Genomic DNA, 15,002 nt, shown 5'->3' with positions numbered 1-15,002 from the left:
ATAAGTTTTTGCAGCTCTTTGTATTTTGTGGTAGATGGAATTGTGTCACTTCTAAAATGCAAATTGACTTTTTAGTCTAAAAATCACATATAGTTCATGTATAAAATGCATATCTGGGCTGGAATTTGTTGAAGCAGGAATGTTTTACCTTTGTTTTCCCTTTAAATGTCCATTTTTGGCACTGGCCTGGTGTCCAGGTGATTGTGGCAGGATTTTTAGGGACTGCTGTTTCACACAAGTGCTTCCTTTTTATTTTTTTCCTTCATTTTTTTTTTTTCCCCTGTTTTCTCCTGCAGCCTGCCTGCCTCCCAGGAAAAGCAGCAGGGGTTGGTTTGTTTGTTTTAATTAAAAGCTTTGCATTAGCAGGAGTGACTAACAGTGGATTCAGAGTACTCTGTGTTTGGAGCTTCTTGGGATCAGCAGTGCTGGGAAGAGACACTGCAGCTTCCAAAAACCATCAGACCAAACTTCCCAGGAATTCTTGGGTTGCTCGAACCTCTGGGGACAAAAAGAAAAAAAAAAAAGAAAAAAAAAAGGCTATTCTATTTAGCTATAGAAATACAGATTTCTTAAAAAAGAGGAAACAAAACACAAATACCAGAGGCCTCAATGCTTCTTTTTTTTTTTTTTCCCAACTTTTAGCTTTTATTTGATCACAGCTTTGTCCCTAAAATGAACTCAGTGCAGTGTGGATCCAAGGATTTTACCTTTCTGTGACTCAGTGTCAGCTGGGAATTGTTTTAGTCCCATTTAGAGGATGAAAAAATTCATAATTTTGCAAACCCAGTTGCCAAGAAATTGCTTTAGTTCAACCACAGCACTTCGTGCTTTGATCTCGAAAATATTTTTGCACTGCAATGTTTTTAATTTGAGATAAAAAATGGTTTGAATTTGCAGAGTGAAGGTGACTGGGTTGGGGGTTTTTTTTATTGTACTTAAGATAAATGTATTTTTCCCTCCAAGCCAAACACCATGTCACTGAAAAATACAGATTATTCAAAACTATTGCACTGAAAAAACACAGCAGACAAAATAACCTCCCATAAATTGAATAGGAACTGTTGTGTGTAATAAATGTGGAAGTTTTAGAGCCAAACTGCCCTGCCTGGACTTAAAAAGAACAGAACAAAGATTAGGAAAAGACATTTTCCTTTACTAAACTTCTAAGACTGAGAAAGACAAATTATTCCTACAGCTCAAGCAAACAATTCCTCCAGCAGAACCTTTATTTCGTTTGGGGTCAGTTTGGGGTGGATGTTCTTTGGGAATATTTAGACTTTGCCTCTCGTTTTCAGAGCTGACAACTCAAGAAATTCAGGTGCCACTGTGACATTTTATTGTTTAGAAGGAGAGAGAAGCAAGACAGCTCGGGGAAAGTTCTTCTCTGGGAAGAAAAAATCTGAAGATTTCTTAAGATATTTTGAGGCAGTCAAGGGTTTCTGGAGCTCTTTGTCACAGGCAGGAAAAAACTGAAGCTTTTTTTTTCTGATTTGCCAAGTTTGGCTGAGCAGAGAGTTCAGGAGGGACTGAGGTGGGCATGGAGAGGGATGTCAAATGTGGCTGAAGAGGGTTTGAAATCAGGAATATTTCATAGGAACAGGCTGGGAGAGCTGGGAATGTTTCCCTGGAGAAGGGAAGGAGCCAGGGAGAGCTCAGAGCCCCTGGCAGGGCCTAAAGGGGCTCCAGGAGAGCTGCAGAGGGACTGGGGACAAGGCATGGAGGGACAGGAGACAGGGAATGGCTTCCCAGTGGGAAAGGGGAGCTTGGGCTGGGATGTTGGGAATGAGGGATTGCTGGCTGGGAGGGTGGGGAGGGGCTGGGCTGGAATTGCCAGAGCAGCTGTGGTGCCCCTGGATCCCTGCAGTGTCCAAGGGCAGCTTGGATCCACCTGGGACAGTGGGAATTGTCCCTGCCCATGGCAGCTTTGGAGTTGTTGTTGGATACAAATACAATTCCAGCATCTTCAGTCTCAGGATTTTCCTCCTGAATTGAGGACCTGATCTCTCACCTGTATTTTACAGGTGCCACATCCTCCTTCTGCCCTTTGCCCTGAGTTTCTCCCCACCTTGCTGCAGTGTTTTCTTCACTCCCTGCTGTACTTTTCCACTCCCTGAGCTTTCTCCCTTCTCCAGGAAGTTCACAGAGTTGTAGCTCTAAATTTGCACTGCAGACTCCTGTGGATCATATGGCACAAGGAGCTTTTTTGGAAGGATGACACATAACAAGCACAATAAAACATGTGAAAGGCTTGGGAAGATGAGTTTATCACAACTTCTGTGCCTGTTTTTGATGGTGGGAGTTGCTCTGGATTACTTCAGGCCGTTGAACTTGCACGTGGTGGAGGCAGGAGAAGTCTTGGGATCATCCCTGTGTTCTTCCACAGGCTTTTTCTGGCCCTCTTGGCTGTAGGAAATACAATAATACACATCAAATAATCTGATTTATTGCCCTAAAATGCATTAAAAAAATAGAGAAGTGGGATAATGATCCAGGCTTTGCTGGAGTAGTCACTGCTGTCGTGACATCTGGGGTGGAGAAAAGCATTTCACAACAGTTTTTCCAGCCTGTTTATATGTTTGGTTTACACCAAAAAATGTTTCCCACTACTTTTTGGTGCCAAATTCCAAGTAGCTGATGGGGATGGAATCATCCAGGGATCTGTGTTGCACTTCATTAATGGAATACACTCTGCTGCTTCCACAGTTGTTCCAAGCAGTAGGAAAAAATAAATATAACCTAGATTTTTTGTCTTTTTTTTCTCTAATTAAGCTTATCTGGCCCATCTCCGTGGCAGCACATTTATCTCAGATTTGCTCTCTGCACCTCACTGGAAGTGTTGAAATTTTTAATTACTCTTAAATTAACAAAATGATGTTGATGGTTGGAATCACGGAATCACTTAGGTTGGAAAAGACCTCCAAGATCAGCCATTGTCACCATGTTCAGCACTAAACCATGTCCTCGAGTGCCACATCCACACGTTTGTGGAGCAATTCCAGGCATGGTGACACCACCACTTCCCTGTTCCAGTGCTTGCTAACCCTTTCCATGGAGAAGTTTTTCCTAAAATCCTCTCTAAATGTACTCTGGTGCAGCTTGAGGCCACTTTAGAAGGTTGATCTGTTCCCCACACATGGCCATGGGTGTAAAATATATATATATATATTATTATACATATATATTTCTATATATATAAATATATATGCATTTATATTTTTATTTTTATATACTTAAAGTGCCTATCACCATATTGATAAATATTCTCTGGAAGGGGTGGATCCCCATGGAATTGTGGCTTTGTCTTTTCCCTTTCCAGTGTTCCCCAACCCTGAGAGGCCAAACTCACCCATAGAACAGGACTGAAGGGCAGTGATGAGAGAGGTGGCTTGGTGTGCTCAGGAGGTTGTGGGATTTTGTGTCAGGGATGGGAATAATCTGAGATAACTATTTAGTGCATCTCCAGGTGAGGGAGGCTCACCCCAGGTGAGTTGTGCTCTTGATTTCCTCCTGGGGATTGTGATCAACACTGGCAGTGATCAATCACTAGAATGAGAACTTGTCACTTCATTAGGATGAATTGTTAATTAGTTCCCTTCCTGATGACAAACCCTTGGTTGTTGACAGCACTCAACTTTGAGTTTTCCCATGCAGGTTTGGGATGTTTGGGATGAGCAGGGCAGGCTGTTCTCCACATGACCTCTGAACTGTGCTCTGTTTTCCAGGATCCATGGCTCTGTGGCTTGGAAGCAACTTGTGAGTACCTGAGGAAGCAGAAACAGCACCCAGAGCGTTTCCAGGCTCCCAGGCTTCCCAGGGACAGGCACAGCCAGCTCTCCAGGACTCGGGATCTCTTCCAGCCCAGCTCCCGACAGCTCCCCAGAGCTGATCCTTCTGCCTGCTCCCTGCTTCAGGAGGTGCAGGTGAAACCCTGGAGGGCTGCAGAGCTGCAGGACAATCAGCTGAAACCCTGGAGGGCTGCAGAGCTGCAGGAGGTGCAGATGAAACCCTGGAGTGCTGCAGAACTGGAGGACATGCAGCTGAAGCCCTGGAATCATGCTAAGCTGCAGATGAAACCCAGCAGTGCTGCTGAGCTGCAGGAAAATCAGCTGAAGCCCTGGAATCATGCTGAGCTGCAGGACATGCAAGTGAAACCCTGCAATGATGCTGAGCTGCAGGACATGCAGCTGAAGCCCTGCAGTGGTGCTGAGCTCCGTGTGTGCAGCCAGCAGGCAGCTGTGGACAATCCCAGAGCCATGGCAGAGCTCAGTGCCCCTCCAGGATGGGATCCCAGTGCAGGGAGCTGTTCAGCTGCCCCCCATGCCCACCCAGAGCTGCCAGCCGTGGGGCAGCAGAGCTCTGCCATCACCCTGTGCCCCCCGAGGCACCCGCGGGGCTCCCTGGCACGCAGCTGCAGCCTGCCTGGGGACAGGCTGGGTGACATCCTGCCCGGGGATGGGCTGGGTGACGTCCTGCCCAGGGAGGGTGGCCCTGCCAGCAGCCAGCCCTGGGAAACATCGCAGAGCTCTCCCCCCAGCCCTGTGCTGCCTGCCTCTGGGGATTTCGGGGCTGGGGATGCTGCAGGGTCTCCTCCTGTCCCTGCTGGAGTTCATCAGGAAACAGCCTGTGCAGCCCAGGATCCTGGGAGCATCCATGGTGGGAAAAAACAGACTCTGAGTGCAAAAGAATCTGAATTTCTGGCTGGGACTGAGGGGGACAGGCAGAGTGACACAGCCAGGGATATCCATGGCAGCATGGGAATCAGTCAGGAAATCAATCCATTCAGTGAGCCCCACTGGCCAAGCTCTTCCCAGCAGGAGGAGATCCCAGCTGGCCACCCCCAGTTCTCTGAGAGCTCAGAGGGCTCAGCTGCACAGATGGATTTGCTGAAGAGCCCCGGTGAGGTGTTGGCAGAGGGGAGGAAAAGCCCTGCTGAGCCACCTCTGGTTCCCAAAGAGGCTGTGAGGGAGCAGATGGATCCTTCTCACCCTGTCCCTGCAGTTGAGGTTTTATCCTCCACCTCTGACACTCCCTCATCCCCAGTGAGGAAATTCCTGTCTTGTGTCCACATCACCCTTTCCTCCAGGCTCAGGAACTCGGAGCTGTGCAGCACCAGGAATGCTGAAACTGGGGAGAAATCATGGGACAGACCCCAAGTGAAGGCTCAGGCAGTGACTCCAGCAGGTGTCCCTGAGTTCCCACGTGCTGAGCTTGTTCCAGAAGTCCCAGTGGCCTCAGCAGATCCCAGCAGAGCCACAGCCCAGAGCTGGGAATGCTCCAGCTCTGCCCTTCCTGCACCACCTGGCAGAAGGACTTGTGATGCTGCCACTCAGATCACCACAGAAAGTCTGGAAAAAACCACCTTTTCAGCAGAAATTTGTGTTGATCCCCAGCAGGGTGGAAATGCTGCCCAGCAGTCATCACTCCCCAAAGCAGCTGAACCTCCTGACATCACAGTTTCATCCCACAAGGAGATTCCCCCCTTCCCAAGGCAACCTGGTGAGCAAATTCCTGTTTTATGTGTGTGTGTGGACTTTAATCTGTGCAAGTTCAAGATATCGATGACTATAAAACCCCAAACCCAGCTTTTTTGTGGAAGTAACACATTGAGATAATTAGGATATTTAAAGTTGCTCTTATGGGGGGAAATACCAACCCTTAAATGTGGGTTTTTCAGCCTCATGGGGGGGATTTGTGTGGATCCAGTTGGGATTCAGTTCAGGTTTCTCTAGAACAATTTGTGTCCAAGTGTGGTTGGAGAATATTTTCTGGTGTTTGTGTGTAGATGATTTGATTCCATTCACTTGGAGTTCACTGAGAGCTGGATCTGATTACTGATTTACTCTCTAGTCAAGATAACACCAAAAAATCAGAGGGAAATCTGCACATGGCTTCTTTTAATAGAATCAGAGAGAAAACTGTGCAGGGTTTGGAATATCTCTCAGCAGAGGGATGTGGATATTCCCAGTGGTTTCCCAGCCCAGTGCTGTTTTGTGCTGAGGCTCTATTGTGTCAGAACATTGCTTTTATTGACTTGAGAGACACATCCCTGCTCCTTTTATTGATTTGAGAAACACATCCCTGCTCCTTCCAAATGATTCCCTCAGCCAGGGGTCAGCTGGGAGCTCTGGGGGTACAGGAGATGCTTCTCCACCCTCATCACAATTTTAATATTGAATAGGTGGAGCTGTTTTTTGGTTTTTTTTGGTTTTTTTTTTAGGTAAGTAATGGTAAACTTTTATCTCTGGGTGGGAATTAAATAGTTCAATTAGTGAAATAATAGTTGCAGTGTATTTTCCTAAAGAGCAGGGTATTCCTGGGGATTTAGCACCCGGGTGTCCCCAGCTCCTGCCTTGTTGCATTAAATGTTCCCAGCCTGCCTCCTGCTCACTGTTCCCTTCCCTCCCCAGCCCAGCCCTTGCTGCTGCCATACAAACCCCAGGGAAGCACTGGGATGTATTATGTGCCTTACCAGAGAGCAGGAGCCACCATGTCCCCAGGGGAGTCACCAGAGGAGTCAGAGGCCAGCAGAGACACCTCTTCCTCAGGTATTTCTTCATCCTTTATCCAGTGTGATCCATGGATGTGACCCCAAGGTGGGCAATTCCTGACTGCAGCCTCTGCTTCCCATTCCTGGGATCAAGGGAGGTTGTTGCTCCATTCTGGCAGTGAAAAGGACAGAGCTCAGTGTTTCACAGCCTGAAAATCCCTTCCTTTCCTCTGGGAATTGCTGCTCACTTGGGATTCTTTCCTATCTCTGCCACTGTTCTTGTAAAGAATGGATCACTGGGAATTGCAGGTTTTATCTGCAGGTTGGTTTCACTCAGAGCTTTTTAATATCCAAAGTTATTTGCAGACTAAACTCAGGTTAGAGATGTGCAATTCCTGTATTCCAGCAGTGGAAATCAGGCTGATCCAGCAGTGCCAGGGCAGTCATTACAGCCACCAGTTGTGCTGGGGATGCTTTAGGTGTCTCTGCTCCTGACCTTTTCCAAGTTTTTCTGGGGAATCATGTCCAAAGTGAGAGAAACAAATGTGACACAAATCTGTTGTTTTGCAGAAATGATGATGCCATTTATAAAAATTCACTATGCAAATGAAGCAGCACAAGGCTCTAGGAAAATGTACAGCAGGATGAAAAAACACATTTTGTTTTTCCCCAGTCCCTGCTGCACTCAGGGCTGTTGGCTCAGGAGGGAGCAGAGTGCAGGAAATCCATGGGATGGAAGCAGGTGGGATTGGCCAGGATGAGAAATCAGTTGGGACAGTTTGAGGTTTCTGACATTGATACAGGGATGTAATCATGGAATGGTTGGGTTGGGATCACCTTAAGCCCATCCAGTGCCACCCCTGCCATGGCAGGGACACCTCCACTGTCCCAGGCTGCTCCAAGCTGGCCTTGGGCACTGCCAGGGATGCTGATTGTTGGTTAACTGTGACATTTCTGTGTCTGCTGTCCTGTTCCCCTCACGGCTGCTCTCTCTCTCTCTGCAGGGACAGAGGATGCTTCTCCCCCAGGGCTCCTGTCCCAGCTGCTGGCTTTGAGGGGTGCTCAGGGCAAGAGAGAAACCCACAGGCACAGGGCCTGGCCTGAGGAGCACAGGGTGCCACTGCTACACCCTTCAGGTAATTAAATGTGCTTTGGATTTGTAATTATTTGTGTGTTTTATACATGGGAAAGGAATCAGAGCAGAAGGATGACACTTCAGGATCCATGGTTCTTGTTCCTGGGACATTGCTGGTAGCCAGATTCAGCATATTCTGGCAGACTTGAGTTTTCTCTTCCTCATCTTCCTGCTGAGCACAGCTTGCTCAGAGAGGTTGTGACTCTCCATCCCTGGAAGTGTCCAAGGCCAGGTTGGACACTGGGGCTTGGATCACCCTGGGACAGTGGGAGGTGTCCCTGCCATGGCAGGGGTGGCACTGGATGGGATTTAAGGTCCTTTCCAATCCCAACCATGCCAGGATTCCTTGCAATCCTTGGCCATCAGTATCTGCTCTATTCCAGTGTCTCCAGGGCTGTTGGAGCTCATGAGGAATGGTCAGGAATTCCCTGTAGCTGCAGCCAGCTGGGATTCTCTGTGCTCTGCTGCCCTGTGATGTCACAGCAGGGATCTCTGTCCCCTGGGTGCTCCCCTGACCCTCAGCCTGCTCTGCTGCTCTCCCTGTTCCTCCCATCCTCACCTTCTTGGAGGAAGCTGCCAGGGAAGGTTGGGATTTGCTGCTGCACTCCCAGCTTGATTTTTTGGGGATGCAGCTGAAATGGGATCAGGCTGAGCTCCCTGCTGGGGCTCTCAGTGCTTCTCATGGCTGCAGCTCACATTAATCGTCATTTTTGTTTGTACAAACTCCCTGTGGCACTGGGAGTGGCTGAGGAACTCCCTGGGCTTTTCATTCCTGACCCAGGTAACTCTCAGAGAATTCCTGCCATCAGAGAATTCTTGCCATTAAAACAGGTGGGAATTCCTCAGGAAGTCATCCTGATGTGTTGATAAGGATTTCATCTGGTTATTTTCATTTTCCACTTCAGGTGGGGTTTTTTTCTTTGAAGCTTTTCCTCTCAGAACACAGAGAGTTTTGGTATTTCCAGAAGACTGTTTTGATTTGCAGAAGAAAATTTCAGTGATTATGTAAAGCTGCAACATCAATAACCTGGATAAAAATGAGAGGGGAACAAAAGTGTTAATATCAAATTATCTTCTAATGTTTTTTTTAACAGCTGTGATGGTCTAAAGGCCCAGGTAAGAAAAGAGCTGTGAGGAGAAAGAATCTTTTGTGAAAGGAGCTGGAACTTTAGAGAAGCTTTCAGAAGACTTGCATGTCTTAAATCTTCCCTGACTTCTTCAACTGTATTTTTAGATGATCTAATAAAAGATTACCTCTACCCACAGAGCTTGTCTAGAGCTTAAAATTATGCAAGTTATGTATTTTTTTGAAAAAAAAGTTTCTCTATACAAACTTATTTTTATTTTTTGCCTGTTTACATTCCTCGCATTTCTTGGTAACTTTCTACAAAGCCAGGAATAGCAAAGTTCTGCCTGGCATTCCCAAGCCTGATCTCATTTGTCAGGAGGATGTGGAGGAAGCCTCTTACACAAGTTTATAAACATTGCCCTTGTATGGGAAGAAAAATTGCTCCACTTTCACCGTGAGTGAGGCTGGGCTTGGCTACACTGTCCATGATCTCTGTGTTCCACCAGACTCCTTGTGCTGGGAAGGGAAGAAATGCAATATTCCAGTCCTTCCAGCAAAGAACACAACACAAAGCACATTTTAAAAATAGGGTTTTTTTGTGTTTTTAATAAAAATGACTGAAGTTTTGGGGAGTGGACCATGCATGGCCAAGGCATCCCCATCTTTGGGAGTGTCCAGGCCCATGGATGGGAACTGGAGCACCCTGGGATAGTGGAAGGTGTTCTGCTCTTGGAACTGGATGGAATTTTTAAGGTCCTTTCCCAGCCAACCCTTTATTTGTGAGTCCAAAGAAAGGCTTAGTTCAGTGTTGGTCAGGGCAATTCCCTGAGGTGTAATTAGATTCCTCCCCAAATTCACTTGGCTATAATATTCTCTTGGATTCCATGTGTCAAGTGATAGAAAATATGTTTTATGTGCTTTTAATAATGCTCATACTTCATTTCCAAGTTCATTGTGTTTCAGGAATGAAACACTCACTGACCCTCAGTGATCCTGCTTTTAATCCTTGGATGTGTTTTGGAAGTTTCAGGATGAAAATCCTCCACTTCAAGCTAAGAAACCAAACATTCAAGTGTTTTCTTCTCTTCCAGAGCACCGAGATCATTCCAAGTGTGTGAAATCCTCCCATTCCATCCCCAAACCCGCCTGCCTCTGCCTGCCCAGCCCGATGCCCACCAGTGAGAGCTGCTGCCAGGATTCCAGACAGTTCTCCAGAGCTGGGCACTCTCCCCCCTGCTCAGGGTGTGCCCGTGGGCACCAGTGGGGTTCCTGTGTGCCCCACAGCAGAGCTGGGCAGTTCTTTCCACTGCCAGCAGAGGCTGATGACAGCAGGAACGAGGAGCTGAATGCCAGGGCATCCTTTGGGAATGAGGCTCGTGGGAATGCAGCTGCAAAGGATCCTTTGCCTCGTGGCCAGGCAGCTCAGCTCGAGGAGAACGTGGGGAGAACAGCGTGGCAGAGAAAGCACAGCAGGGGCAGCTTGGATGAGCTGTGGGTGAAGTTTCTGGAGCGCCAGAGGAGGCAGCAGCAGCTCGGGAGCAGCGGGGAGATGTCCCTGGTGGAGCGGCTGGATCGGCTGGCCAGGGTGCTGCAGAACCCTGTCAGACACACCCTGCTGCCTGCACAGCCTGGGAGTGATGGGAATGAGGGGAGAGTCCCAGGAAAAGAACCCACAGGAATGCCAGAAACAGACAGGGGTGGTAGTGGTGTGGGGCTGAAGGGGACACGAGTGGGACAGAAGCCACGTGTGATCCATGAGCAGAACAGCCTGGAGCTGGAGGGGACACGAGTGGGACAGAGGCCACGTGTGATCCACGAGCACAGCAGCCTGGAGCAGCTCAGGGACAGCAGGCCTGGGGACATTCAGCACAGGGATGGAGCTGGGGAGGAGCAGCAATCCCTGGGAGCTCCCAGTGACTCCTCCTGGGGGACACAGCAGAGTGGAGATCCCAGCACTGCCAGCTCCTCAGGCTGGGACACTGTGACACCGCTGGAAATGTCCCCTGCCTCCGAGGGCAGCAGCTCCCTGTCCACCATTGACACTGCCCGCCTGCTCAGGGCCTTTGGACAGCACAGGGTGACAACAAAGGTGTCCCCGAGGCTGGCCCAGCTCTACCGTGCCATCGGCCACCAGAAGAGCCGCTTGGAGAGGTGGGATGAGGAGAGCAGCAGAGCAGGGGCTGGGAAATGTCCCCAAGGGGCTGCTGAGAGACCCAGGACAGGGCAGGAGCACCAGGTATGTGTCACTGAGTCCTGGGGTGTCACTTGTGTGTCACTGAGCCCTGGTGACAAAAAGGGAATATTCTGATCCAAGCAGGAATATTCTGATCCAAACAGGAATATTCAGGGTTGAAGGGCTGCTGGTGTTCAGTGCTGAGATCTGAGCCGCACGTGCAGGAAAAAGGAATATTTTGGGGTTGTTCTCCTTGATTTGACACATTTTTGCTGAGCACATATTCCAATTCACACATTCACAATTCAAATATTCACATGTTCTATTATCTGAAAGAAAATCCATATCCATACATCTGTGCAGTGCCTTTTCTGGAGCTGGGATGGTTAGAGGAAATTTAAAAAAAAGTTAAAAAAATTAAAAATTAAAAAAATACAGGTTTATGAGAGTTGAAATTGGCTCCTTTTAGTATTGGACTCCAATTCTGTTTAGGAGTGACAGAACTCCAGGAAAAGGGAAGAGGTTTCTGCATTCCCATCCTGGCTGGTGTTGGGGGTGACTTACAGGATATCAATTAATTTACTGCACATTACTAATTGCTGTGAGCGAGGGGGAGACTTGAGTTCCATCGTTCTAGCTGGAGCTCAGAGGAGCTGCAGGAATTGTCAGGGGTTTGGAACCTGGGAAGTGCAGTCAGTTGATAAAGCCCTGCTGTGGTTCACAGGCCTGGGACAAATTGGTTTGTTAATTGCAATTAATGTGTGATCTCCAAGCTGTGTCCATCTGCAGCTCTCACAGCTGGCTTGGTGTGAACAAAGGTGTGAAACTCCTCCTGTTAACTCCTCAGCTCATCCCTTATCCCTCCTGTTCCCTGGATTTACTGAGGTGCATTTTCCCACCTGGAGGACTCAGTGGTGATCACAGGGTGAGGAAGCTTTGAAAGGATTTTGCCTCCCCACCCTCCCAGCCAGCAATCCCTCATTCCCAAGATCCCAGCCCAAGCTCCCCTTTCCCACTGGGAAGCCATTCCAATCCTAAATCATTCCTCAATAAACCCTAACAGTGCTGTCCACAGCAGGCTCTTCCCTGCAGAAATAATGTGCTTTTCCCACAAATCCAGGCTGCAGGAGGTGCCCTGGTGGAGGACTGGTTTTTTGGAGCCAGGGCTGGTTTTTGGGAGAGCTTGGGATCAACATTAATGACAACAGCATCAAGGTGCAACAAGGGAAAAACAATGACTTTTTTTTTTGTTTAACGCCTGTTTTCTGCTCATTTTGGTTGGAATTTCAGTTCTCCTGCCTGTTTTTCTAGCACTCCACCCCCTTCTCGGATTCCACCAGTGCCAGCAGCAGCTCCTGGGGTCCCAGCGCTGCTCTCAGCAGTAAGAGAAGGACACGGATGTTGGACAAAGGGGTCCAGGCAGGTGAGGCCCTGAATTCCAGACTTTCCTGCACTTCCTTCTGCCTTTCCTGGCTTTGGAACCTGTTTTCCAAAGCCTGGGTGTTTGTGGTGATGGATCTGTCCAGGCAGCACTCCCCAAATTCCCTGCAAATGCTTTCATAGAAAGGTAATGTGTGCAATAAACTGTTAAATTGCCATTCTTGGCAATTCTGCTTTAATAACCAATTTTCTCACTTTTGTACATTTATTACCCTCAGCTCCTGGTCCATTCCAATAGCAAAGGTGAACTCTCTTTTTTTATCTATTGTTTTTTTCCCCAAGGCATCTGTTCCTCCCAGAATGGATTTTGTAGGCATATGCTATTTCAGAAGGCAACTGCAGTGTTCTGTGTTCTTCCTGGGAATATTTTGGGTATTCAATTCTATTTCAGTGCTGAGCTGCTCCTGGCCTGGTGCAGTTCTGCAGTTGGGTTTTTTCTGGTGGCAATTAGCAGCTTCTTCATTGCTTTCATTTCCACGCCAACTCCCCATCATCACATTGAGTAATGGCTTTGGTTTATTCATCACATCCAGCAATTATTTATTTATTACTGCTTGTGTGCAAGTGGATTGAATCGGGGAAGGATTTTCATAGGGCAGAGTTAATTCAAAAGTTTTAATTCAAGTTTAATTCCCACCCCCATAGAAATGGATATTTTGCTTGGGGTATTTGGTTTTCACCACTTTGTTACTATAGGATAATCTGAGTAAAATCAATCCTGACTCACTGGAAGTGGGAATTTGGGGAAGTGGGAATGTAAAAAATTTTGCCTTTTGAAGGTGCGTAAAGGAGGTGATCCTTCAGCTTTGAACTGAAATGATCATTCCCTGTTTGCTTTCCCCTCCCAGGTGACCTGGAGATCGTGAGCAGTGCCACCAAGAGGAACACGCGGGACGTTGGGGTGACATTCCCCACGCCAAGGTGCAGCCAGCAGCCGCAGGAGTCCCCAGAGGGGTGGCAGGGAGGCCACGGAGGGACAGCGGGCACTGCAGGACAGGCAGCAGCCTGGCAGCAGCACAGGGCACAGCAGGGCAGGATTCCCCTGGAGAAGAGGACAAAGAGGAGCAGGCTGCACTTCCAGCAAGGTCAGCAGGGCTGGGGGACACGGATCTGTCACTGTCACTTCTTACTGTGGTTAATGAGAAATTCCAACCCCAACCACTGCCAGTGCATTCCAGTGCTGTGCTGTGATGACATCTTCAGCCAGGCTGCTGCATGCAGCAAATGCAGGGATTGGGAAGGAATAAATAAGGTGGAGAGGTGGGAATAATGTAGATACTTGATACTAATTTCTGGGATACAAAATGTTCTGTTAAACATGTGAGTTCTTGTCACCAACTTGTCCTTAATGTCTCATACCCTGAGGCTTCCCAGAAGATTTTTCCAAAAAATCTTTCCCAGAAGATTTTTCCATTTTCACTCAAGAGTACTCAAGTGAAAATTGTGAAGAAGGCAACTCTGGTTTTGAGAGTTGCATTTTTAGGCTGCTGCTGGAGCCTCCTGACATTTTTATTTATTTATTTATTTTTGTCTCTCTTAAATTCCTGCCACTCTTCACAACATCACAATTAAATGTTTAAAAATATTTCCCTTACTCATCACTGTTGTGGTGGTTGTGGGGACTGATCATTCCCTCTCATAAGGGTTTAATTTAGGAAATGGAGAATATCTGCTCAGAGCCCCAGCTGATGTATTCACATCACTGTGTGTGTAAATTGTGAGTAATTCAATTCCTGGAGACACATTTCACATTTGGGAGATGGGAAGAATTTGATCTTCCAAAGTATGGATAAAGAGCCACAGGCCAGCAGAGAGGCTCCTTAAAAATGTGCAAGTGCTGGTAAATAATTTTTCTTTCCATGGAGAGAAACCTGGAAATTGAACAATTCTGTGTTTTTTCAAAAGTGGTGTTTGATAAAGACTTGCTGGTTTTAGGACACTTGAGGGAAGAATTCTCCTGCAGCTGCCCAAGGTGTTTCCTGCAGAGTCCTCCTGAAATTCAGCAGAAATTGGGGATTATTGCAGTGTGGCTGCAGACCTGGAATTGCTGGGGTTTGTGCCCAGCTGGCACCTGAGCCCCACTGCTCCTGCCCTTCCCAAGGGATGGAGCACAGAATGGGAAGGGTGAGGGTGAGGAAATCACTGGATTGGGATAAAAACAGGTTAATAGGGGAAGGAAAAGCCACTCAAGCACAGCAAAACAGGGAATTCATTCCCCTCTTGGGGAGTCATGGAATGGGTTGGGTTCAAAAGGACCTTAAATCCCATCCAGTGCCACCCCTGCCAGGGCAGGGACACCTCCCACTGTCCCAGGCTGCTCCAAGCCCCAGTGTCCCACCTGGCCTTGGACACTGCCAGGGATCCAGAAACAGCCACAGCTTCTCTGGGAATTCTATCCCAGCTCTTCCCCACCCTCCCAGGGAGCAATTCCTTCCCAACATCCCATCCATCCCTGCCCTCTTTCACCCTCAGACCATTCCCCTTGTCCTATCACTCCATCCCTTGTCCAAAGTCCCTCTCCAGCCTTCTTGGAGTCCCTGTTTAGGCACTGGAGGGACCTTTCCACTTCCCCATTCCCAGGAAAGCTCCACTGTGCCTAGTGGTGACTTGGGAGGACAAAGTCCCATCTCTCCCAGTGTCCCATTGCTCTTCCCTCAGCTCTGTGTTCTGTGGTTGGGACACCCCTTGGGTCAGGAGC

General features: G+C 48.0%; 1 protein-coding gene across 2 annotated transcripts in view; it reads left to right on the top strand.

Moving 5' to 3' along the window:
* ALMS1 (ALMS1 centrosome and basal body associated protein) overlaps window positions 1–15,002 on the top strand; it is a 46,460-nt gene that overhangs the window by 24,338 nt on the left and 7,120 nt on the right. For both annotated transcript variants that reach the window (XM_085059323.1, XM_085059322.1), the window contains exons 9-14: window positions 3,723–5,496; window positions 6,408–6,545; window positions 7,492–7,623; window positions 9,783–10,927; window positions 12,176–12,287; window positions 13,153–13,389. In XM_085059323.1, the coding sequence (XP_084915449.1) occupies window positions 3,723–5,496; window positions 6,408–6,545; window positions 7,492–7,623; window positions 9,783–10,927; window positions 12,176–12,287; window positions 13,153–13,389 (3,538 nt within the window). The remainder of the gene's footprint in view (window positions 1–3,722; window positions 5,497–6,407; window positions 6,546–7,491; window positions 7,624–9,782; window positions 10,928–12,175; window positions 12,288–13,152; window positions 13,390–15,002) is intronic.

This window comes from Lichenostomus cassidix, chromosome 4 (assembly GCF_008360975.1).
Source record: "Lichenostomus cassidix isolate B80296 chromosome 4, HeHo_3.0, whole genome shotgun sequence".
NCBI classification, from domain to species: Eukaryota; Metazoa; Chordata; class Aves; order Passeriformes; family Meliphagidae; genus Lichenostomus; species Lichenostomus cassidix.
The sequence above is the reverse complement of the archived record's forward strand: the minus strand, read 5'-3'. Positions and strand labels throughout refer to the sequence as shown.